General features: G+C 41.5%; 1 protein-coding gene across 3 annotated transcripts in view; it reads left to right on the forward strand.

The window, feature by feature from the left end:
- The window catches only part of TTC39A (tetratricopeptide repeat domain 39A), a 128,870-nt gene that overhangs the window by 60,062 nt on the left and 41,837 nt on the right, over nt 1-26,971 (forward strand). For 2 of the 3 annotated variants that reach the window (XM_073593557.1, XM_073593556.1), the window contains exons 5-12: nt 6-73; nt 8,436-8,500; nt 15,130-15,229; nt 17,531-17,596; nt 20,402-20,510; nt 22,403-22,470; nt 24,831-24,890; nt 26,006-26,167. In XM_073593557.1, coding sequence (XP_073449658.1) covers nt 6-73; nt 8,436-8,500; nt 15,130-15,229; nt 17,531-17,596; nt 20,402-20,510; nt 22,403-22,470; nt 24,831-24,890; nt 26,006-26,167 — 698 coding nt within the window. Of the gene's footprint in view, nt 1; nt 83-8,435; nt 8,501-15,129; nt 15,230-17,530; nt 17,597-20,401; nt 20,511-22,402; nt 22,471-24,830; nt 24,891-26,005; nt 26,168-26,971 lie in introns of those variants that run through there. The other variant, XM_073593558.1, reaches the window with a different exon arrangement.

Below are 26,971 nucleotides of genomic sequence, written 5' to 3' on the forward strand. Positions count from 1 at the left end.
TGAAGAGGAGATCCACGCAGAGGTGTGCTACGCCGAGTGTCTTCTGCTGCGCGCTGCCCTCACCTTCCTGCAGGTCTGACATGTCAGTGTTACACATTAGTTGTTACATCCTTTTATGTTTTCAATTACAATGCTGGGGAGCTTGTTGTAAATGAATTACTGAATAGAAGAACACACATAAATGATGGACTGGAATTAGCACATCTTGCTCATTTATTTAAGTTAAATTATAAGCAAGAGCAGTGTGACAGGTTAACCAATTGACCCCCCCGGAAGATTTACCCCCCTTCATGACCAGGCTATTTTTTGCGATACGGCACTGCATTACTTTAATTGACAATTACGCAGTCGTGCGACACTGTACTCAAAAATAATTTATGTCCTTTTTTTGGTGGTATTTGATCACCTCTGCGTTCTTTATTTTTTGCGCTATAAACAAAAAAAAAAAAAACGACAATTTTTAAAAAAAAAAAAACAACAATATTTTTTACTTTCTGCTATAAAACATGTCCCCCAAAAAAATTGGAAAAATCTAATTTCTCCATAAATTTAGGCCAATATGTATTCTGCTACATATTTTTGGTTAACAAAAAAAAAAATCTTGGCAAGTGTATATTGATTGTTTTTTGAACACTTTTTGGGAAGCTTTGACACTAATACAGTGATCAGTGCTCTAAAATATGCACTGTAACTGTATTAATGACACTGTTGGGAAGGAGTTAACATCAGGGGCAATCAAAGGGTTAACTGTGTGACTAGCCAGTATTTTACTAAACTGTGGGAGATGCTTTTACTAGGGGAAGAGATAGATTTTAGTCCCTAGTCGAAGTGGCGGTCTGCCTCTCTCACAAAGCGGAAAGAGGAAAGGGGGGGGGCTTGTGGGTCACAGAAGATATCTGAGAAGGCAGATAACACTGCTTGAGCTTTCAGTCCAGTGCATAGGAAGCTACAAGTACTGAAGATTTTGGCAGGTTTTACAGGTGCTTAGCCTAAAAGAAAAAAGAAAACAAATGCATCTACCACTTCTAAGGACTGGTAAGCTGCAATAAAATACGCTTTTATTTTTGGGTTTAGATATACTTTAACCAGTTGCCAACCGCTGCACGCCAATATACGTTGACACAATGGCAGCGGTGGGCAAATAGGCGTACCTGTACATCCCCTTTAATTTGTGGGGCTGGCGGGCGCGCGCGTGCCAGCCTCGTACAGCGTGACTGTGCCTGCGGGACCCGCGGACTCGATGTCCGCCGGTCTCCCGGCGATTGTGTCACAGAGCCGCAGAACGGGGAGATGCCTATGTAAACAAAGCATTTCCCCGTTCTGCCTTGTGACATGACAGAGATCACTGCTCCCTGTGATCGGGAGAAGTGATCGCTGTCATGTGAGTGGAAGCCCATCCCCCCCACAGTTAGAATCACTCCCTAGGACACACTTAACCTCTTCATCACCCCCTAGTGTTTAACCCCTTCCCTGCCAGTGTCATTTACACAGAAATCAGTGCATTTTGCAAGTGTCCGATGTGTCCGCCATAATGTTGCAGCCATGATAAAAATCGCCGCCATTACTAATAAAAAAAAAATAATAATAAAAATGCCATAAAACTATCCCTTATTTTGTAAACACTATAACTTTTGCGCAAACCAATCAGAATACGATTATTGCAATTTTTTTTAACAAAAATATGTAGAAGAATACATATTGGCCTAAACTGAGGAAAAAATTAGTTTTTTTATATATTTTTTGGAGATATTTTTAATAGCAAAAAGTAAAAAATATTGTTTTTTTTTTCAAAATTGTCGCTCTTTCTTTGTTTATAGCGCAAAAAATAAAAACCGTAGAGGTGATCAAATATCAACAAAAGAAAGCTCTATTTGTGGGAAAAAAAGGACGTCAATTTTGTTTGGGTACAACGTCACATGACCGCGCAGTTGTCAGTTATAGCAACGCAGTGCTGAATCGCAAAAAAATGCTCTGGTCAGGAAGGGGGTAAAATCTTCCAGGCTAAAGATGAAGTTCAGGTATGGATATTTTAAACATACTGTACAGTAGTTACATGTAATTATGTATACCTGGCTGATGCCCCTAGAAGCTGAAAATCACTCAAGTAGACTCTGCTGCTCCAGTGATTTCCATTTGCGGAGAGGCAATGACGTAATGCTCTCCACCTGAAGCAACTGGAGATCACTGGATTAGCAGTGTCTACTTCAATGATTTCCAGCTTCCAGGGACATCAGCCGTGTATGGTGTATACATAGTTATAATGGTCCAAGCTGTTTAGAATGTCTATATCTGTAAATCTTCTAAAAATCACATAGGTGGATATATGACCTGCATAGGTGTTTCTGCACAGAGGATTAAAATATCAATGTGGATCATTAGAAGAGAACCATGATAGGCCAGCTGGTCATATAGAAGAAGGCCTCCCTTACACTAATAGTCATCTGGATCCCTTTAAAGACAGATTCTTGAATGTCTTTAGTGCTGTGAGGTCCACTGCTACTCTTCACATCAACTGATGCCAGTAAATGATGTTGATGTTGGTAAGGGTGTGAGTGTTGGACATGCTTGAAACGGAGTTCCACCCATTTTATACACTTGTTGTCTGTGGTATCCCCTTTGAGCATTCTTTTCACAGTGAAAATTTTTTTTTATATAAATACCTTTTATATTCGTCTTTCAGCCGCACTTCCGGCAGTCCCCCCACCTAGGCAATTACGTAACTACGCAATTGGCAAGGGCTCCTGGGAAAAGCGGCGTCATGTATCCCAGGAGTCCTTGCAAATAGCCCACTGACGAAATCTTGCGTTATTTGCAGACAGGAAATGATGGGAAGGGGGGGACTTCTACAACCCCTGGCAAAAATGATGGAATCACCAGTCCCTGAGGATGTTCCTTCAGTTGTTTATTGTTGTAGAAAAAAAGCAGATCACAGACATGGCCAAAAACTAAAGGCATTTCAAATGGCAACTTTCTGGCTTTAAGAAACACTAAAAGAAATCAAGAAAAATAATTGTGGTGGCCAGTAACAGTTAGATTTATAGAACAAGCACAGGGAATAAATTATGGAATCACTCAAATCTGAGGAAAAAATTATGGAATCGTGAAAAACAAACAAACAAAATAACACCCCAACACATCACTAGTACTTTGTTGCACCACCTCTGGCTTTTATAACTGCTTGCAGTCTCTGAGGCATTGACTTATTGAGTGATAAACAGTACTCTTCATCAATCTGGCTCCAGCCTTCTCTGATTGCTGTTGCCAAATCATCGTTGTAGGTTGGAGCCTTGACATGGACCATTTTCTTTAACTTCCACCACAGATTTTCAATTGGATTGAGATCCGGACTGTTTGTAGGCCATGACATTGACCTTATGTGTCTTTCTTCAAGGAATTTTTTTCACAGTTTTTGCTCTATGGCAAGATGCATTATCATCTTGATAAATGATTTCATCACCCCCAAACATCCTTTCAATAGATGGGATAAGAAAAGTGTCCAAAATTTCAATGTAAACCTGTGCATTTATTGAAGATTTAATGACAGCCATCTCCCCAATGCCTTTACCTGACATGCAGCCCCATATCATAATTGACTGTGGAAATTTACATGTTTTCTTCAGACAGTCGTCTGCATAAATCTCATTGGAACGGCACCAAACAAAAGTTCCAGCATCATCACCTTGCCCAATGCAGATTCGAGATTCATCACTGAATATGACTTTCATCCAATCATCCACAGTCCACGATTGCCTTTCCTTAGCCCATTGTAACCTTGTTTTTTTGTGTTTAGGTGTTAGAGATGGCTTTCTTTTAGCTCTTCTGTATGTAAATCCCATTTCCTTTAGGCGGTTTCTTACAGTTCGGTCACAGATGTTGACTCCAGTTTCCTCCCATTTGTTCCTCATTTGTTTTGTTGTACATTTTCTGTTTTCAAGGCATATTGCTTTAAGTTTTCTGTCTTGATGCTTTGATGTCTTCCTTGGTCTACCAGTATGCTTGCCTTTAACCACCTTCCCATGTTGTTTGTATTTGGTCCATGTTTTAGACACAGCCGACTGTGAACAACCAACATCTTGTGCAACACTGCGTGATGATTTACCCTCTTTACCTACATACTAACAAGCAGATTTAATCTGATGCAGGTGTTAGTGTTTGTAATGAAAATTTACAGGGTGATTCCATCATTTTTTTCCTCAGAATTGAGTGATTCCATAATTTATTCCCTGTGCTTTTTCTATTTTCTGTTACTGGCCACCACAATTATTTTTCTTGATTTCTTTTAGTGTTTCTTAAAGCCAGAAAGTTGCCATTTGAAATGCCTTTAGTTTTTGGCCATGTCTGTGATCTGCTTTTTTTCTACAACAATAAACAACTGAAGGAACATCCTCAGGGACTGGTGATTCCATAATTTTTGCCAGGGGTTGTATTACCTTCCTCTCCTGTGCCTCGCCTGTCCTCTGATTGACAAGTTGCTATAGCAAGGGGGCGGGAACGTCTGCCGACATTGCTTTGGCAACCTGTCAGGAAGAAGGAGAGCTGCGCAGTGGCATTACTGCGCAGGCACGAGATCGGAAGGTGCATGCTAGGTGGCCAGCTGCATGGAAATCACGAAAATGAACATAGGAGGGCTTCAGATGCCCACAGCTAACATGGAACCTGCCTGCTTCCAAGATCTGGTTAGTATTAAAATATTTACAGAAACTAAAACTACCACACATATGACATGTTCTAAATTTTAATGTACACGTGTAGACAAATACAGAGGATTCTTTAAAAAAAAAGTGTTTGGGGGACTGGAACTCCACTTTAAAGTATTACTAAATCCAGGACCCTGCATATCTGGTCTCCCACAGTACACAGAACATGGAAATTCAATCATTTTACTAAATATAAAACTGCTAAATACCCTTTTCTCATCAGCAGTTAGAGCAGTCTTGTGACTCCTAATGCCCCGTACACACGATAGGATTTTGCGACAGAAAATGTTCTATAGGAGCTTGTTGTCGGAAATTCCGACCGTGTGTAGGCTCCATCGGACATTTTCCATCGGAATTTCCGTCACACAAAATTTGAGGGCTGATTCTCAAACTTTCCGACAACAAAAATCTGTTGTCGTAAATTCCGATCGTGTGTACACAATTCCGACGCACATAGTTCCACACATGCTCGGAATCAAGCAGAAGAGCCGCACTGGTTATTGAACTTCATTTTTCTCGGCTCGTCATACGTGTTGTGAGTCACCGCATTCTTGACGTTCAGAATTTCCGACAAGATTTGTGTGACCGTGTGTATGCAAGACAAGTTTGAGCCAACATAGATTTTGTTGTCAGAAAATCCTATCGTGTGTACAGGGCATAACAGTGTCTGGCCGAGCACTGGTTAAAGCTTGTAGGAGGAGTTTTCATTCTACTTTGACAATCCTATGAGGCTGCATGACCCCTGACCCTCTGCCTGGACAGTGCTGATTGGCCCTGTGCTGATCGCATGCACCCTCCCAAGAAAAACAAATAAAAACTCTCTAGCAATACACACCAAACTGAGCATGTGCAGAGTGAATACAAAGGTTCTGTCTTATCAGGAGATGGTTAGGGGACAGTGGAAGAAGGGGAGGACCAGAGAGGACAGGCTCAAATAGTCTTTTTACACAATGCGGAAGATTAACCCTTTAGGTTCCACAGTGAGTATAACAAGCATGCTTTACTGCATATACAGATTGATTTTACTGTTGTGGGTTTAGTAACACTTTAAAGTTTAACTCCAGGTAAAAAAAAAAAACATTAATTGAAATATTTTCCTCAATAATCACAAAGAGCATACATCCACTTTGCAAATGCCTTTGCAAACAGATAATACCTTGTAAATGTAGCAGTGACATCATCATTCTGCTGCATATATCTTGTACAAAGGGCACAGTTGTGGGGGGATCCTGAACTCTCCACCAACTACAGGCCACCTGCAAAAAACTACAGGAGGGGGCGGATACAAGATCGGTCACTCTGCATGGCTGAGGGAATCGACCAATTTTTGTCTCGGTCAGCCCACAGTCTAAGCGAGGGAAAATCAAGCCGGATATGGCCACCTTTACAGCACAGATCTGGAAGAAATACATAGACCAAGGCTGAAATAAGAATACACAGGCCTCTTGTATTTAGACAATATTTACTTGTCCCAGAGTTCAGCTTTAATCAATCCAACACTGCATGGCCACTGTAAATGGCACCCACATACTGTATACAGCATGACATGGGCACTGTGTTAAAAAAAAAAAGGATGTCATTGATTACGATAAGAGGATGTAGTCATGTGACCAGCTTGCAGAAGGATTACGATCCCTTATTGTTTTTTCCTCTGTGTTGCTTCCATACCCCAGACTTAGCAATACACCCGGCTGTACAATCCAACAGGCCTCCAGGATACATTCATATGACACAGTAATCAGCGGGGCAGAGCAACCAGCTAGGACTGCAGCTAGTTGGATATCAGCTTCACTTGGTTAAAAAGAACTACATGACTAGGGTATAAAAGTTGCTTTGTTCACCTGACTGCTGGACCACCACTAACCTTTCCTTAAGAAAAAACACATGAAACCCAAGAGGTTTAATGGCTGTAGCAGCCTTTTATTAACAACATTAAAAATAACATATAAACATATAAGCATATGAACCTATAAACATATGCAACATATGAACATCCAGAACAGTCTGACAAATATTAGTCACAAGCTCCTTATGGGTATCTACTTCTATTACCTGCGTAACCACTGTAAATGTTTAGGCCTCCAGCCGCAACAAACACCAACTTGGAGACAAACAACTACTCGCAGAAACCGCCAACCATAATAATGGGAGCTGTACCTAGGATGGGTCCCAACCATAATAATGGAAGCCGTACCGAGGACGGATCCCAATCATAAAAATGGGAGCTGCACCGAGGACGGGTCCCAACCATAATGGAAGCCGTACTGAGGACGGGTCCCAACCATAATAATGGGAGCCGCACAGAGGACGGGTCTCAACCATAATGGAAGCCGTACCGAGGACGGGTCCCAACCATAATAATGGAAGGCGTACTGAGGACGGATCCCAACCATAATAATGGGAGCTGCACCGAGGACGGGTCCCAACCATAATGGAAGCCGTACCGAGGACGGGTCCCAGCCATAATAATGGAAGCTGTACCGAGGACGGGTCCCAACCATAATAATGAAAGCCGTACCGAGGATGGGTTCCAACCATAAAAATGGGAGCCGCACCGAGGACGGTTCCCAACCATAATAATGAAAGCCGTACCGAGGACAGGTCCCAACCATAATAATGGGAGCTGCACCGAGGACGGGTCCCAACCATAATGGAAGCCGTACCGAGGACGGGTCCCAACCATAATAATGGAAGCCGTACCGAGGATGGGTCCCTACCATCATAATGAGAGCCACACCGAGGACGGGTCCCAACCATAATAATGGGAGCCGTACATAATAATGGGAGCCGTACAAATGTACATATTTTTCCATAATCAAACCCATATAAGGACCTTGTACCCCGCCTCCTGCCACGACAATGCCACCAGATCACGGTCCAACCTTAGACCCAAACCACTGAACACAGTAAGGGCGGGAGGGTGGGCAGTTGTCTCAAGCATGCTCTCCTCTGACTGAAAACCTGAGACCCTCCTACAGATCTCCTCTTTCTGCAGCCCCACTTGCTACCGCCCACTCCACCAATCATGTAAGTGCTATTTCAATAATGCTAAACTGCCCAGAAACACCTTCCCCATACCAAACCCCTTTTTAACCCTGTCATGCTGACCCTGCGTTCATTCTCTTTCTTTTTTGACTCCGGCCTTTCTGTCCGCAGAATTCTCACCTTTGTTCCAGCAATGCGACTGTTGGATTCCTCGCTGGCCATTGACATCCTGGACTTCATCCATTAATTGGCTGGTGGGCATAATGTTACTCCTGTGCATGGGAGTCATTCATACTGACACCATGCAAAGAACGTATGCTGAGCAGGGGACCTGTTTTGAGCTGTTTTAAAAATACTTAACTGAGAGAAATATGTGGGCTGCTTCTGCTCACCATCTGAAAATACTAGTTTCCTGACTGCCAAGCTAAGACAGGGGCTCTGTGTTTTTTTTTTCCCAAGTGCATGATCCTGATCAAATTTAAAGTTCGTGAATCCTAATTTTCTCTAGTTTCACTCCCTACATATTTGTTCCAGATCAGTGACTCAGAATTGAAGCCTTAGGATCAACATATAAGCCAGGCAATCCAAATTTTGAGATCAGCACTGGCAGCCTACATATTTCTTTCAGAATTTGTTTTGGAGTATTTCAGTTCAGTAATTTAATTACAGATTAAGAAATTCCCCGGTATATTTGTGTAATCAAAACAATTTCAGTTATTGCTGGCACTTAATTATTTTTCCTAATTACTGCAGGATGAGAACATGGTCAGTTTTATCAAGGGTGGAATCAAGGTCAGGAACAGCTACCAGACGTACAAGTGAGTATTACCCTGCTCTGGGATTAAATGAAAAATGTTTCACAAAGAGATGATGTTGTTTCAGTGGAACTCCAGCCAAAACGTGATTTCATTTGTTCAGATTGGGAAAGAGTTAGATGTTCTGCCCGATGCATTGCTGTAATTTTTTGGGGATATAAACACGCACACTCACACTCTAACACCCCCAAACCTTTTCTGTATCTTCTTACCAGAACAATCAAGGGTCCTAGAATATTTTCAGAGTTCCCTATCTGTATTAGTTCCCTTTAGCTCTGTCAAAATCACCATTTGTAGCTACCTATTCAGATGCACTGAAAGCAGAAAGTGCAAGTGATGAAGAGGGATGAGTCCAAGTGAAAGAACACATCTCTAGCAACCCTTTAGACGAGAGTGCACCCCCCCCCCCCCCCACATAACGCCCCCCCGCTGGCCAGTGCAGAATTTTGCTGTGCTACATAGTTGAATAAATAATGTTCCAGAATCAGGTCTGACAGAATGTGATCAAACAACTGCTGGGCAGATTGCATAACTAAAGTTTACACCATTCAGTGGCCAGCTCCCTTTCTGGAACATGCAAACCTAAAGGGCGCCTGGAGATATGTTCTTTCACATTTACAGACAGGGGGGAGGCTGATGTATCACTGGCTGGAGTTTCACTATGAAACCAATTCCATTGCTGAGCTCTCCTTCTTAAAATACTAGTTACCTGGCTTCCATGCTGATCCAATGGGTTTTAGTACTTTTGAGGCACTGACCTTCAACAAGAGTTCTGACTTTGCGCTGGTTTCACCCTCTACTTTCTTGTTCCTGGTCATTGACACAAAGTATTGAAGGCATAAATAAACCGGTAACTGGTACCTTTAGGAGGTGGTCAGCCGTATCATCCCAAAAAGTATTCATACCCCTTGACATTTTCCACATTTTGTCATGTTACAATCAAAAATGTAAATGTATTTTCTCTTTCAATAGGTTTCTATTCAAAAGTTTAATAAAGTACAGACAGACCTATGTAGTTAGACAAATATCAAGGAGGGGCGTTCCGTCTAATGCAATCAAGAGTCCGTGTGTTATGGACAGGACTCAATTAACCGTTTGCCTACCAGCACATGCCGATTTACGTCGGCAGAATGGCACTGGTGGACCAAAGGGCGTACAGGTACGTCACCTTTAAGAAACAGTGCTGCGGGTCCTGCGGACTCAATGCCTGCCAGGTGCCCGCGATCGTGTCACGGAGAGGTAGAATGGGGAGATGCTTTTGTAAACAAAGCATTTCCAGTTCTGCCTAGTGACAGGACAGAGATCACTGCTAAGCAGTGATCGCTGTCACGTGAAGTGTAGCCCCTCCCCCCCACAGTTAGAATCACTCCCTAGGATACACTTAACCCCTTCACTGCCCCCTAGTGGTTAACCCCTTCCCTGCCAGTGTCATTTGCACAGTAATCAATGCATTTTTATAGCACTGATTGCTGTATAAATGACAATGGTCCCAAAATAGTGTCAAAAGTGTCCGATCTGTCCGCCATAATGTCGGAGTCCCGATAAAAATCGCAGATCGCCGCCATTACTAGTAAAAAAAAAAGAATAATAAAAATGCTATAAATCTATCCCCTATTTTGTAGACGCTATAAATTTTGCGCAAACCAATCGATAAACGCTTATTGCGATTTTTTTTTTACCAAAAATATGTAGAATACATATCGGCCTAAACTGAGGAAAAAAAAATGTTTTTTTATATGTTTTTGGGGGATATTTATTATAGCAAAAAATAAAAAAAAATTGCTTTTTTTTCAGAATTGTCGCTCTTTTTTTGTTTATAGCGCAAAAAATAAAAACTGCAGAGGCGATCAAATACCACCAAAAGAAAGCTCTATTTGTGGGAAAAAAAATTTGTTTGGGTACAACGTCGCATGGCCGCACAATTGTCAGTTAAAGCGACACAGTGCGGAATCGCAAAAAGTGCTCTGGTCAGGAAGGGGGTAAATCCCCCTTAATAAAGCATTTGTTTACTAAAAGCATAAACCCTGAGAGTAGTCCTCCTATTACAGACATAGAGTCAAGACTTATCTATAAATCTCAGCAATTAGTCAAGTGGCAACACAACTACAAATCGAAAAACTTGTAAGTTATAATGACAGAGATTACATTCTGTACTGCAAGGTGCAATGCCTTACTCCCTAAAACATCAGGAATAAGGGAGGCTCTACTGATCCGCCATATGCATCCATATAAAAAAAAAAAACCTGATTGAAAAAATAGAGAAGAAAGAAGAAAAAAAAAAAGGGGGGGGGTGAAGAAGAGTTAACAGCAACGTAAATGTAGTGGAAGGAAGATTATTAAAAAAAATATATTTTTACATATAAATATGTGAAAAGTGTGGGGTGCATTTGTATTCAGCCCCCCTGAGTCAATACTTTGTAGAACCACTTTTCGTTGCAATTACAGATGCAAGTCTTTTTTGGGGATGTCTCTACCAGTTTTGCACATCTAGAGTTACATTTTTGCCCATTCTTCTTTGCAAAATAGCTCAAGCTGTCAGATTGGATGGAGAGCATCTGTGAACAGCAATTTTCAAGTCTTGCCACAGATTCTCAATTGGATTTAGGTCTGGATCTTGGATGGGCCATTCTAAAACATGAATATGCTTTAATCTAAACCATTCCATTGTAGCTCTGGCTGTATGTTTAGGGTCGTTATCCTGCTGAAAGGTGAACCTCCGCCCCAGTCTCAAGTCTTTTGCAGACTAACAGGTTTTCTTCTAAGATTGCCCTGTATTTGGCTCCATCCATCTTCCCATCACCTCTGAACAGCTTCCCTGTCCCTGCTGAAGAAAAGCATCCCCACAACATGATGCTGCAACCACCATGTTTCACGGTGGGGATGGTGTGTTCAGAGTAATGTGCAGTGTTCGTTTTCCTCCACACATAGCGTTTTGCTTTTAGGCCAAAAAGTTAAATTTTGGTCTCATCTGACCAGAGCACCTTCTTCCACATGTTTGCTGTGTCCCCCACATGGCTTCTCGTAAACTGCAAACGGGACTTCTTATAGCTTTATTTCAACAATGGCTTTCTTCTTGACACTCTTCCATAAAGGCCAGATTTGTGGAGTGCACAACTAATAGTTGTCCTGTGGACAGATTCTCCCACCTGAGCTGTGGATCTCTGCAGCTCCTCCAGAGTTACCATGGGCTGCTTGGCTGCTTCTCTGATTAATGCTCTCCTTGCCCGGCCTGTCAGTTTAGGTGGACGGCCGTGTCTTGGTAGGTTTGCAGTTGTGCCATACTCTTTCCATTTTCGGATGATGGATTGAACAGTGTTCTGTGAGATGTTCAAAGCTTTAGAGCTTTTTTTGTAACCTAATCCCTGCTTTAAAATTCTCCACAACTTCATCCCTATTCCAATTCATCTGGTTTGTTCCTTGGCCTACATGATACTGTTTGTTCACCAAGGTTCTCTAACAAACCTCTGAGGGCTTCACATAACAGCTGTATTTATACTGAGATTAAATTACACACAGGTGGACTCAATTTACTAATTTGGTGACTTCTGAGGACAATTGGTTCCACTAGATTTTAGTTAGGGGTATCAGAGTAAAGGGGGCTGAATACAAATGCACTCCACACTTTTAAGATATTTATTTGTAAAAAATTTTTAAAACCATTTATAATTTTCCTTCCACTTCACAATTATGTGCCACTTTGTGTTGGTCTATCACATAAAATCTCAATAAAATGCATTTAAGTTTTTCGTTGTAACATGACAAAATGTGGAAATTTTCAAGGGGTATGAATACTTTTTCTAGCCACTGTATTTTACTCAAAGGGTAGTTGATGCTTGACAGTAATTGTCTTCAAACATGTCTGGGACAAACCTAGAGCTATACTCAGACAAAAAAGTTAAAGAAAAAAAACCCCGAAATACCCCCCCCAAAAAAACAACTCTATTTTTTTTGCCATCACTTTTCTATGTTTCTAATCCTGGAGATTTTAAATGGCCAGTTTTCCCCCAATAAGACACGCATCCTGGAACCTCTCTACCTGCATTAGTGACAACCCTGGAGGCCACCAAATCCTCTACACCAAGGGTAGGCAACCTGGGGCCCTCCAGCTGTTGTGGAACTATACTTCCCATGAGGCAATGCAAGGGTGGCAGACAATTACTCCCAGAGGCATGATGGGACTTATAGTTCTGCAACAGCTTGAGGGCCCCAGGTTGCCTACCCTTGCTCTACACTGCGACATATTGCAGCCCTGTCACGTACAATATATATATATATAATTGTTTCTCCTTTTGTCTTGTTAAAGGCATATTTAGTGCTATTATCGTCACTATTTAGGTTAGTAGCTCACTTTGTATTTCAAAGCGGCTCACAAGCTAACAAAACCTGGGGCCACTATTTTGAAGCATTTCTCTCCTAAGCAATAAGCTACTACTAAGCGTTTCCTTTTGGATTCCTGTACTAAGCAATCCTATGTACACTCTCAGTAAAAAATGTAGGCCATAAACAGTCATGGCCACTACTGTTGTTTGAGGATCAGTTTCAAAATGGATCATAATCACAGTAAACATCCTACCTGATGAAATTCCTTTCTTTTATTTGGTATCACACTATGATGTGGCTAGGAGGCATTTGCTAATGTTTAATTCACTTAACTAAAGCATTGAACATTAAGCTCCCTCTCTGTCCTTCACACATCACTTAGACATGCTCTTGTCATTAGGTCCATATTTACAGTTCCTGCGTCTCTGGGAGCATGTGAATTATAACGCCCTTTGTATATATTCCACTTCTGGCTAGTAGAGCCTGTCACACTTCATTCCTCAGACTTTGACAGTATTGTTGGCTTATTCTGTTTTATTACACTGGTAGGTTTAATTTAAGTCATATGTTCAGCATTTTGGTAAAAAAAACTGTTTTGTTCCTTCTCTTCATCATGCATTTAATGACTTGTGTAGAAGCATGCATAAAGGGAAATGCACTGATGGTAAGGGGATAGAGACAAATATTATATAGAAGATATTCCTAGCACCTCTTTAAATGTACCTACTCCTTACTTATCCCTGCCTATCATTTGAGCATTATCCTGGGGACCATGCACCTATAAATGGATGCTGAAGAAACCTTCTCTGATTTAAATCTAAATTTAAATGAGCCTAATAACTGCAGATTACTTTGTTAGGAAATTTCAACTGGTTGGGCCCAATAGTGTTTCCAGTAGAATTCTCAAAGGACAGCAAGACAAAGAAATTGTGAATGATTATGGTTGTGTAGCAAAGTCTTCAGCATCTTCCAGTCTAATGAGGACCTCCCAGTCCAAAGATAGCTGACATCCTTCAATATGTAGTGGGCTGTGAGGCATAGTGTGTACAAAGATGGTGAAAGTCATTGGGGGCCAGACACTTCTTGGATGTAAAAGAGGTTTTATTTCTTTTAACAGTCCTTTTTGTATTTTTGGGGGAAAGAGGGTTAGGGCCAGGACACCCTTAAGTAGTTGTAGATTCAGTTGGCAGACTCTGAGACTTTAATATTAAGACAGACAAAGCAGGGCGCCACATCTGCACATGCAGAAATGCGGTCACCTATGGCAACAGTCTTTAACAGTTCCTAATACAAACGTAACAGTTCCTTCAGCTTCACTACAACTGCTTCTTGTAGTTCTTCAACATTGAGCTCCCGGGCTCTCACTAGACCCACTGATTCATTGACTCTGAATCAATTGAGCTCCAATCTTTGCGGTGGTATCTCCCTCAAGCATCACACACGCTTCCCTGCTGGGTCCCTAGCTTGGCACTCCAGATACTCCTCAAGCTTCACTCACACTGACCAGCTTGGTCCCTGGCTTGACACATAAGGCTGCTTTGCAAGCGTTACCTCCGCTGGTTGGGTCCCTGACTTGATCACCACCTGACGTTTCCCGAATCTCCACTGTGCCCGTTTAGTGAAAATACCGCTCCGGTACTTGCTTCAGTTACTCTTTACTCCCAGGTAAAGATGGTTTGTCCCTTAGTAGCGACAGCTCCCCTTCTACCTCCAACCACGACAGGTTCTCCGGCCTAGCAGAACCGTCACTTTTGGTTGGATTGAAGGCTGCAATCCCAACCCTGTGCTGCCCTCTTACTTCTGGATAGCCCCTCACACAGCCTGGCAGCCAGATGTCCCTGGGATAGGCCCAATCTCTGGCCTAGCAGCCCGGGGCGTACAACACACGCCCACCCAGACAGCCATTCAGGTGGCACAAAACCCAGATCACCTGACTCCACCAAAATATATAGGTGCTTCCAGCAGGCCAAGGGATTCAAGAAAACCCCTGCCCATTGGCTGAGATACCCCATATACTTATAACCTGACCTTGGGATGCCCTTCTCATATCTAGTACCACCAGGTACCTAGTGGTAGAGGAGAAAAGTGCAACAAGGCCAAACTTAGGAAGAAATTAATAGATCTCTATCAATCAACCAGGATAACTACTCCTGTCAAGTAAATTGTGAGGAGCTCCCTGCCTAAACTACAGGGTGCCACAGTTGTATGCTTGCTTGACTTACTTGAATATATTCAGTAAAATAAATATAATAAAACATGTTAAAGTAACTAAGGTTTTAAAGGTGGACTTTTGTAATTTTTTTTTTTTAAAGGGAGCTGGATAATCTACAGAAATGTGCTAATTATCTGAAAGGAGCCAGCCATTGTCACTTTGAAGGTGGAGTGAAGCTGGGTGTTGGAGCATTCAATCTGGTATGAAGTTATATACACATCATTTATGAGTAATGTATGACTCACTGATTGTGGCAGATATTACATCCATTGCTTCCGTGTCTAAAATAAAAATAATAACCCTAATGGCTTAGGGGTGTCCTTATAACTTCTTTTGTATGCTGGTATCCAAAATGTTTTTGTAGTTTGCTTGTACATGCATTCAGTACAAGAATATGCATTCTATTACTTACTGTACCTACATTTTGCCTCCATGATGTTGCTTGGGGGTCTCAAGTAGGGCAGAATGTGTTCTGCCATCATTCCTTAGCAAGACACTACATTGTGGTACTGCGAGTGACCCTTTTAGCTTCATGCCAATGGTTGGAAGGTGAAGATGAGTGACTTTTATAACTTTAAAACAGTGCATTGGGCTCATGCCTTAGGGTCAGGCATTAGCAGGCCATAGAATAATTAACCCAATAGTCTGGTTGATGAATAATTTCTTAACTCCTTGCAGCTTGATATACCTTAACCGTCAGTCCATAGGTAAATCTTGGTGGGCATATAAGAAGTTTCTAGTTTCCTTTAAGGCTTCCATACTCCAATAGTGGAAACCCTGCCTTAATTTCTTAAACTATTGCTGTCTATCTGTGAGTTTAAGGTGTTCTCTCTTTGTGTGTTCTAGTACAGTGCTACAACGAAGCTGGCACTTGCTCATAACTGGTACAGAAGGTGTGCAAACCCAGGAACTCAAGCACAGATACTCACCAATGGTATAATTTCCAAGCACCTACCAAAAACTGAAATATCTGTTTTAGGTGGGCTGGTCCTTTACCATAAGGCCACTTTTGTAGTATTTAAATTGGTAAAAGTTTTACCCAACATCCAGCAAAATAGAAAAACATCCAATCTTGATTTCATCCCTTAAATATCCACCATTAAAAGTTAGTCCAAGGTTAGGCTTGAGGGGAGGAACATAAATATGTTTCAGTGTCCCTCCTCAGCCTCATCAGTGTTTGTGGCTTCTGCTGTTTAAAAAGGATGGGATAAGTGACATTAGCAGGATAATATGGCCTAGTGGAAAGGCTGTCTTAAATGAGTGCTGTAAAGGATCGCTCCGCTATGTGCAGGGTTTCCAGACTCCCAATGTCCCAGATGGGAAGGCCTCAAGCAGACTTTTGTAAAGAAACATGTGCCTGGGGGACTGGGGCAACTGATATCTGTCCCCTTCACTGATGACTTATCTAGCTCACAATTGTCTACTGCTAGGTCACAGCTTCTGAACTAAGTCCATCATTGTTTCTGGTAGACTACTTAAGTGCCAGGAGGGAGCATAATGGGTGGTATTCCACTAATCCACCAACTCTTCCAAGAAATTTATACTAAAGGATGCAACAGGAAGAAAAAAGATGTATTATCCATTATTTGTTCAACATTTTGGTGCCTGCAGATACAGTTGTGCTCAAAAGTTTGCATACCCTGGCTGAAGTTGTGAAATTTTGGCATCAATATTGAAAATATGACGATCATGCCAAAAAATGTATTTTATGTAAGGATAGTGATTAAATGAAGCTATTTATTATTACATAGTGGTTTGGCTCCCTTTTAAATTATAATGATAATATAAATCACCCAAATGGCCCTGATCAAAAGTTTACATACCATGGAATGTTTGGCCTTGGTACAGACACAGAAGGTAACACACAGTTTGTTAGCTCTCACATGGATGTACTAAGCCATGGGGAACAGAAAAGAATTGCCAAAAGACCTGTGTAAAAAAGTAATGGAACATTATAAAGATGGAAAAGAATATAAAAAGATATACAAAGCCTTAAATATGCCAGTCAGTACTGTTCAATCACTTATTAAGAGGTGAAAAATCCAGGAATCTCCTGATATCGAGTCAAAGTCAGGTAGACCAAGAAAGATTGCAGCCACAACTGCCAGAAGAATTTCTCGTGATACAAAGAAAAAAACTCATAGGTAACCTAGGGAGAAATACAGGTTGCTCTGGAAAAAAAACGGTGCGGTTGTTCCAAGGAGCACAATATGACCAAACTTAAACAAAAATGAGCTGCACCTTAGTTTCGATGAAAGGAACTCTTAAGGCGTCAGCATACCAAGACATTTTGGACAATTTCATGCTCCCAACTTTGTGGGAACAGTTTGGGGATGGCCCCTTCCTGTTCCAACATGACTGCGCACCAGTGTACGCAGCAAACCATGCAAAATTTAAAAAATAGTTTTGACATTAAAATTCTTATTGTATTTGTAAAAACTGTTTTAGTACTCTGTCTATATATATTCTAATATATTGGTGTTTCTTTGATCTCCTCATAGACTCTATCAATGCTGCCCACCAGGATATTGCGACTCTTGGAGTTTGTTGGCTTTTCGGGTAACAAGGTAAGATTTTCCCAGCATTATCTCCTTCCTCCTCATTGTATCTAAAGCTCGTCAACTGCTGTCGGGGTATTTATGGTATTGTAAGGTTACCATTAGCTCATCGGACACAGGCATCCACCGGGGAGCCTGGCAGTGCAGTTTAAATCTTGCAGTACGCAGGCAACAACTCCTGTCACATTGAGTTTTTTGCTGTTTCAAATTGAACTATTTTCAATTGACACGCGCTCATGCGGCTGAGTAGGCGTCTGCGTACCGCAAGACTTAAGCTATGCTGCCAGGCTGCTGGGAAAGATGCTGCGGTGCCTGAAATAGAGAGGGAAAGTATTAGAAGGACACTGGGGATTACACATGTGGAAAACCAGTAAGCTACCAAAGATGAGGTACAATCATTTTTAAATATACTGCGCACACAGTTATTGGCCTTCAAACTGTGCCTTACTAGCTCCTGACTTGACCTCTACACTTTGTATATTATGTACTCCCCTGCACTCTGTGCTACTGGTTCCTGATCTGTGTTCTCTCTGCGCAACTTGCTCCTGACCTCTGTTGTCTTCTGTACATTACTTACTCTTGAGCTCTGCTCTTGGGCATTACTTACTCCTGATGTCTGCTCTCCATGTGTTACTCATGACCTCTACACTCTTTGTGTTACTTACTCCTGACCTCTGCTCTTTCTGTGTTACTTACACCTGACCCTTTGCACTCTGTGTTACTTGCCATGACCTGTGCTGTCTCTGAGTTACTTGCTCCTGACCTCTGCTTTCTGCATATTACTTACTTGGGACCTCTGCTGTCTGTGCATTGCTTGCTCCTGATCTTTGCTTTTCATGTATTTCTTCCTCCTGATCTCTGCTCTCTGTGCATTACGCAAAACTAAACTCTACACTTTATGCACTCCTGACCTCTACTCGTTATGCATTACTTACTCTTGACCTCTGCTCTCCATGTGTTACTCCTGACCTGACCTCTGCTCTCTCTGTATTACTTACTCTTGACCCTTACACTCTTTTTATATTACTTACTCATTACAACTGCAGTCTGTATAACTTACTCCTGACCCCCTGCACTCTGTGAATTACTTACTCCTGACCACTGTACTCTGTGGGGTTGATTTACTAAAACTGGGGAGCTAATCTGGTGCAGCTGTGCATGGTAGCCAATAAGTTTCTAACTTCAGCTTGTTCAATTAATCTTTGACAAAAATTCTGGAAGCCAATTGGTTTCTATGCAGAACTGCACCACATTTTGTACTCTTCAGTTTTAGTAAATCAACCCCTGTGTGTTACCTACTCCTGACCCCTGCAATCTGTATGTTTCTTATTTCAGACCCATTTAATCAGTTGGTTAGTTACTCCTAAACTCTGCAATTTGTGTGTTATTTTCCCATAACCCCTGCAATCTGTGTATTATTTCTCCTGACCCCTGCAATCTGTACTTTACTTTCTCCTGACCTCTACACCTTACTTTAGATCCCTGTACTCTGTTACTTATGCCTGACCCATGCAGGGGGCACACAAAAAAATGCAACATTAGTATAAAGCAAATAACCAGAAAGGCAGAAAAATAAAAGGATCCAGTTAGGAAATACAACACACAAATTTCACAGCTCTGCATATGGCTTGAAAGCAACCGCCAATACTATGATCAAAAATTAAACTAACAAGAGTGCCTTGACCTAACAAAGTTACCTTAATCAGCCTAATAGTAATAAAATGCACTCACAATGTATAAGAATGAGCAGCACTTATCTGTGACCCCAATAGGACTGCAATTTTGCCACAGATGAATGCTGCTCATTCTTAACCATTGTGAATGCATTTTATAACTATTTGATTTTAGGCTAATTAAAGTAATTTTATCGTAATAGGTCGGTGCACTCTTGTTGGTTTTATTTTTTAAGATGTTTGTAGCTTGTAAAATAATAAATAATGCAGCCTTCACATCTAACACCTGATAAGCTGCAATATATTACATGTTTTGGTTCTTGGGTTTAGATATTCTTTAAAGAGGGACTCCAGCCAAAACCAAACAATTTATATTGTGTTTATTAGACATTCGTACAAGACTTTTAGTAACATACCCCTATGCTGAGAAGTGACATTTCACATAGAAGTTATGGAATGTTTTTTTAATCCATTTCCTCTTCTGGGTATGTGAACTTTAAGTGTCCAATAAACAAACTTTTACAATGTTTCAATAAAACATTCACCCAATTAGGCCTGTTGCACATGGGGCATTTAGCTGCTGTGCATGCAATCCCAGAATTTTAGTTTGTCCAATAGGCACAAGTGAACCATCCAACCCCATTGCTTGCAGCCTGTGAAAGTGAATGGCAGGCTGAAATATGCAGGATGGGACTGAACACTGCACTGAGTGGTACTCAAGTTTAGGGCCCTATGCATTCAGGTATAAATGTCTGAAACGCAGAATACCTACATATTGGGGGAAAAACGCATGGAATCTGCCCAATATGCTGCCAGTGGAGACAAGCCCTTAAAACAGCACAGAACATTCCAGAAAAGACAAAGAACAATATTTGGTGAATTATGTATATGCAAATATTTTTTTTGCCTGAACCATATAGATACTCTTCTGTACACATGTCCCCAGCCCCTTCATTCAGGTGCCATATTTATTTATCTGTAGACTTTTCACTGGTTTTGAAATTATATTTAGTTCCCTGTATGCTCTGCAAAGTTTGCCTTCCAAGCTTGATTGGATAGTTTATTTATTACATTATTTCATGCTCCCGGGCAATAGTTAAGACACTGTTATTAGTGCCTAACAATATTTAAATTCCCACAGGATTATGGGCTGATGCAGCTTCAGGAGGGGGCAGCGGACCACAGTTTCCGGGCCTTGCTCTGCACCCTTCTGCTTCTTTGCTATCACACCTTCCTGAGCTTTGTATTAGGTGAGTGCACTTCACAAATTAACTTAATCTGTTTGTTTAATACCAGCTTATTACAAGGCATTTTATAGAGTATAACAGCTTACACTCTAATGTCTACCCTACACTTACCCAGACATCCCACAGAAGTAAGCATACTTGTTCTCATGCCAGTTTAGACCAAAGCTATGTAAAGTGATTCAGTGATATACCTACAGCTGGTAAAATAACATAAAAGTAAAGCTGTGATTTTTTAATGCAGCCCGATAGCAACGTTATCCTCGCCACTCTATTCATTTTTAGGAGTGAAGAGGAATTCTCAGTACTTCTGGGTATGGGGAAAAATATCTACTATGTGACAGTACTGATGCCTTTTGATTGGCCCAACACTGTCACATGGGGGTAGTAGAGGGTCCTCAGCCCTATGTAATCTATGTCTGGGATTAACTTGGAATTTACACAGGACTTTTTCTCCAGTGGGAAACAGAGAGGAAGGGGAACAAAAGAAGGTAAATATAGCATGCTGTGGGGGGGGGGGGGGGGGGGGGGGGGGTCAGATTTCAAGTAAACTTGTTGGTTTGTCCTTTTTGGGCAATGTTCAGGTTCACTTTATTACAGTGTACAGCAGACACCATAGAGTACATGCAGCTTGCCCACCTCCATGATCCACAACCACATCCCCCGAACTAATATCAACTTTATGAAAGTTATGGCCCCCAGGTTAGAGCGCAAAGCATAGGGTCTCTGAGGCACTGGCAATGTGGAAGGCAGGGGGGAAGATGCATATGTGCTCCACAGGCTGAAGTTCAGGGATCAGTTGATCAAGAAGGTGGTCAGTGCTGGTTTTAAAGCAACTCATACCACCTCAAATGTTCTCACCAGCAAACCAGTCCTTCTGGCAAATGTAAAGCCTCCGTACACATGATTGGATTTTCCAATGGGAAATGTGTGATGACAGGCTGTTGGAGGAAAATCCGACCGTGTGTACGCTCCATCGGACAATTTTTGTCTGATTTTCCGTAGACAAATGTTGGATGGCAGGTTTTAACATTTTCTGCGGTCAAATGTCTGTTGTCGGATTTTCCGAGCATGTGTACAAAAGTCCAAAGTACAAACACGCATGCTCGGAAGCAGAAGCGGTTGGTCTTGTAAACTAGCGTTCGTAATGGAGAATTAACATTCGTGATGCAGAAAATTATGAGATCTCAAAATGCAGCGCACAATTCTCTTCTTCTTTAATGGGATAATAATGAAGCTGCTTTGCTGGTGATATTGATGGAGTTATTGCAAACACATTTTCAAAGGCTTTTTTATTCTAGTGATATCAAGAATAATATTATTATGCTTTTTTTTTTAATATTTGGGCAAGTTACCACAACACCAAGATCAAAGATACAACTATGTTGGTGTCATATGAAGTAAAACACATAGCCAAATATTATTCTCCATGATTTTTTATTGTGCATTAAAAAAAGAAAACAAATAAAATTAGACATGCATTCTATGCATCCAAAAATATAGAAAATATACCAAATCAAATCATTATTCAACCCAAAAAATAATGTCAAAGCAATAACTCCAAGGCCAATAATAAATAACACGTTATCTCCTCCAATTCCACAACATGTCTGGTTGACAAACAGCCGTTCAGAAACAAACTGATAAGCACGAAATGAAAAGCGTGAAATGAAAAGCGCGAATCAACACTCACCAAACTTCTACTAACACAAAATTAGCAGGAGGAGCCCAAAGGGTGCCGCTAAAGAGCTGAAACACCATGTAGTACGTCACTACATTCGTGATTGTTGGCCAACAATTGTTTTAGGTTTGCTTGGATGTCATTTGAGGCCTGGTTCCTACCTATGTATGCATTTCTTCTATTTATACTACAATGTATTTCTGTTATCTGCATCCAGGTACTGGTAAAGGAAATGTAGAGGAAGCAGAGAATCTGCTACACCCATATCTCAAACGCTATCCCAAGGTAAGGGAAGATCAGCTTAAGTTTCCAGAATAATAAACTATCTATCTATCTATCTATCTATCTATCTATCTATCTATCTATCTATCTATCTATCTATCTATCTATCTATCTATCTATTTATCGCTCTGTCTATCCTTTTTGGAACAGGTACATGAATTGGTCACAGGAGGCAGTGGACACTGAGGCCAGAGCATCCATACCAAACATTCTGTTTTCAGTACAGCTCACTAGCACTGAGCCTGATAAAATCTCTGCCAGCCACTGTGCCCGTCAGACAGGCATAGCCACCATTAAGTTTTGTCATGGTGTGGGTGGCATCTGATGAGGAACTCTGAGACTAGTTCCCCAGCAAGTCTGCCTACCTTTGTGGTTGACAGTGAAGACAGTATATGGACACCATATCCACTATAGGACTGAATGGCGGCTATGGAATCTGTCCACTGTAAAACACAAGGCAGGAGGACCAAATGGGAAGCTAGACTCTCAGAGGGCAGTCCTAGCAATCAATCACCTGTTAGTTAACAAACATTTGAGCAGCTCCTGTCTGTCCAGACCTGCTGAGGAAATTGATATGAAGAAGGGCCTGTGATGGTGGGGGGAAGGGGTGACTGTGATGTGAAGGGGAATGTGATTTAAATGGGGGAAAGGACTGTGATGTGAAGGGGCAATGAGAACCCTGATGTAAAAGGGGGACTGTGATGTAAACGGGGGTGGGGCTGAGGACACTGCGGTAGAGGGGGGACTGTAATGTAAACACTGATGTAAAATTGGACTTTAATGTAAAGGGGGGTACGGTGATGTGTAGGGGGGCCTGTGATTTAAAGGGGGGTGGCTGGCAGTCATGTGAAGAAGGTCTGTGATATAAAGAGGGGCGGTGATGCGAAGGGAGTACTGAGGACACTGATATGGGGATGGGTGGATTGTGATAAGACATGGGTGCTGTTATATGAAGGGGGGCGAAGACACTAAGAACACTGATGGGGGGGGGGGGCGGGCTGTGCAGGGATCTATGATTATGTAAAGGGGGGCTGTGATGTGAACAGGGGACTGAGGATACTGATGTGAATAGGGGACTGTGATGTAAAGGGGAGATTGTGATGTGAAGGGGGGACTGAGGACACTGATGTAGAGGGGTCTGTGATGTGAATGGGGACTGTGATGTAAAGGGGAGATTGTGATGTGAAGGGGGGACTGAGGACACTGATGTGAATGGGGGACTGTGATGTAAAGGAGAGATTGTGATATGAAGGGGGACTGAGGACATTGATGTAGAGGGGTCTGTGATGTGAATGGAAACTGTGATGTAAAGGGGGGGATGTGATTTGAAGGGAGATACTGATGACACTGATGTAAGGGGGGGGGCACTGATGTAAAGGGAAGCAACCCTTTTTTTCTGACCAATTGGTTATCACCTGGCTACAGAAACCTGATATGTGGCTGCTACTGTTACTTCTCTTGTATGAATGCTTTATTTTACATTGACGCTATCATTATAGGAAGTACTGTTTGTTTCATTTAACATATTCTTTGAAATGCAGAGTGCCCAGCTGAGCTGCTATTAAATATTAATATGTCAGTCGCACTCATTAATGCATATTAGAAAAGGTTAGGGTTTACGTTTAATTTGCTATCAAAACGTTAGCTCAGTTGCTTAAAAAACAATAAGGAATCCCAGTGAGGAGACCCCCCCCCCCCCCCCTTCCCAATCCTTGTTCCATCTACTGCTGTAGCCCTGTATACTACGTGTTGAGGTTTCCTGACTTCTTCTGAATACACCACATCAACATATGATGCAGTCATTTCAATCATTTCTTATAGACTTTAGAAAATGTTTAGTTATTTTGTATACGATCATACAGTATGTATTATTTTCAGGACTAAGAAAAAAAAAAAAAAAAGATTTTCTTTTTTATCAGAATTTTTTTTTTTTTACATCACCTTTTCTACTTTTTGTGCATTTACCTGGCTAATCTAAACTGCATTTTACAAAGGAAAAAAACCATGTTGTTTACAGACCTGAATAGCTGAAGCTCAAATTAGACACATGGATGCACCCTGTATTTTAATAAATAAAACGTAAAAGCTTTTATATACAGTAAATTGCAAAATATAAAAAAGTTTAAAACATATTCATTATAACCATAAGACAAAATGTAAAATATATTAACTCAAAATTAGTTTAATTTCAATATCAATATCTGTGTGGTGGATTTCTATTATATTAACTTGTTCATATCTTTTTATTCACTTACCACTCAATAACAGAAAGCAAATAGTACGGCTATATCTTACAATGGATTTACCAGAACTGTGTGTGTTTATAGCTAAAACCTTTTTTTCTTTTGTATCTGTCTTTCCAGGGTTCTATATTCCTTTTCTTTGCTGGAAGAATAGAAGAAATTAAAGGAAACATTAATGTTGTAAGAAAATAGACTAAAGATTTATATTTAACAGGGTCACAGCAATGTATAATGCGCAGTACCCCATGGCATCCGGACATACGGCATCTTTCATTGCCCTCAGATATAAAATGTCATTTGATTTCTGCCTAGCATTTTCCAAATTTTAGTTAGTAGTGTTCATGTTTTACCAAAATGGTTTAATGCTGAACTCCCAGACTTACCTGCAGTCTTGCACAGTTGTACAGGCTCCTTTGCTAGACTGAAGTTGCCTCCTCTGATTTCATTGCACACTGTGAACTTTTCACAGTGTACATCAGAAGCTGCAACAAATCAGATAGAGTCCACCTAATTTCATGGCCGGAGAATGTCCAGCATCATCTAGCCCTTTCCTCTCCAGCCTGGTTCCTTTTCATTCATTTAGTGATAGAGGTTTAGCATTACATGTGAGCGTTAGCTAGGGCAGTCTGCATGGAAATACAGCCCGCAAAGGAACATGCAGTCTTCCATAAAAGCAGCGCACCGGCCTCAGTTTACAGTCCCTAATATGCATAGGTGTGCACATCCTATTACATTGGGTGTGCTCGTCAAAGCTCAAACACATGCATGTGTATAAATACTAACGGTGTCAGTAGGTCAGTGGACAGTGTCAGTAGGGCAGTGGATGGTGTCAGTAGTTTTTACTTTTATTTTATTTTTTATAATTGTATACTTTTTATTATTTTTTTTAAACATTTTTTAGGAGCCCCATTAGGGGGCTTTGCGGAAATATCAGGGGTTTACGCAGGGGGGGTTCTGTGCCACATAGGATGATTAGGGTGTTCCCAGGCACATCTGGCACACCCTGTGCGCACACCTATGCTAATATGGTATTTTAAATGCCAGCCCTTTATATAAACATTCTTTCTATCGGAGGTAGTCCTCCTTTCTCAAGTCTATCCACAAGAATGGGACTTTAATAGCTATAATGAGAAAGATTATGCATTGTGTGGTAATTGCACCTTTTTATGCCAGTGCTAGTTATATACTTTCCTTATAAAGCCATCTGGCCCATTTAATGTCTCCTTCTTTTTTAATCCTCCACCATACGCTAAACATCTGTAGTACTTACATACATATGCTCCGATTCTCTGCAGGCCATCCAGAGGTTTGAGGAGTGCTGTGAAGCCCAGCAGACCTGGAAACAGTTCCATCATATGTGTTACTGGCAGCTGATGTGGTGCTTTACCTACAAGCAGCAATGGAAGATGGCATACTTCTACGCTGACCTTCTGAGTAAGGAAAGCTCCTGGTCAAAGGTATTTAAATCAGTTTAAGCCGGTGAATTATCTTGTTGCTGTAGACCTGTTCAGCATAGAATGGCTTATATAACAGCCCCAACTTGAGCCTATGCCCAGGTGTATTGGTGCAGCACTTCCCTTATCTGGCAATGCCCCAACTACTAAAGGGTGGCTTCATGACATTTTTTATATTTGTTCGTCCAAACCAAAGCATCACTCTGCTGATGTCACTAGTGGGAACAAACCATAAACACTAAAGGTTGGTTGAGGCACAAGCCAACCACACACATCTATCTATGCCAACCAATGCAATAAACACAAATGGTCGCCTAATGCAAGGTGGGGTGAAGGAGATGCTCTGCAGACAGCGAACAGACAACATGTTCTAATCAATCCATTCACTATTCCTTCTGATGAACTTTGACTGTTAGTTTCTGCTGATGCTTCATAAACAATAGACAATTGGCCGGATCATCCCAAAACAGCTTAATTTATGAGTGTCAGTTTATATAAATGGACACCCTAAAGCATGGGCGTCCACAGGTACGGGCAAGGGGGGTCAAGTGCCCCCCCCCCCCCGGAATCAAGGATCGGATCTTAAATTCAGCACAGTTGGGTCGCTATCGGGTGTGGGTAGCCCACACTGGGGTGACACCATCAAGGTGCTGTCAAGCCCTCCCATCAGTGTAGTGTGAGTTTGGATATTTTCCCTGCTCAGTCCAGCAAAAACTCGGCGACGCTGTGACAGGAGAAAGGTGAGCTTTGGGCTTAGAGGTTCCCCCCCCCCTTTCTCCTGTCAGGGAGAAGAGACGGCGGCTCTCA

This window comes from Aquarana catesbeiana, linkage group LG07, assembly GCF_042186555.1.
Source record: "Aquarana catesbeiana isolate 2022-GZ linkage group LG07, ASM4218655v1, whole genome shotgun sequence".
NCBI lineage: Eukaryota > Metazoa > Chordata > Amphibia > Anura > Ranidae > Aquarana > Aquarana catesbeiana.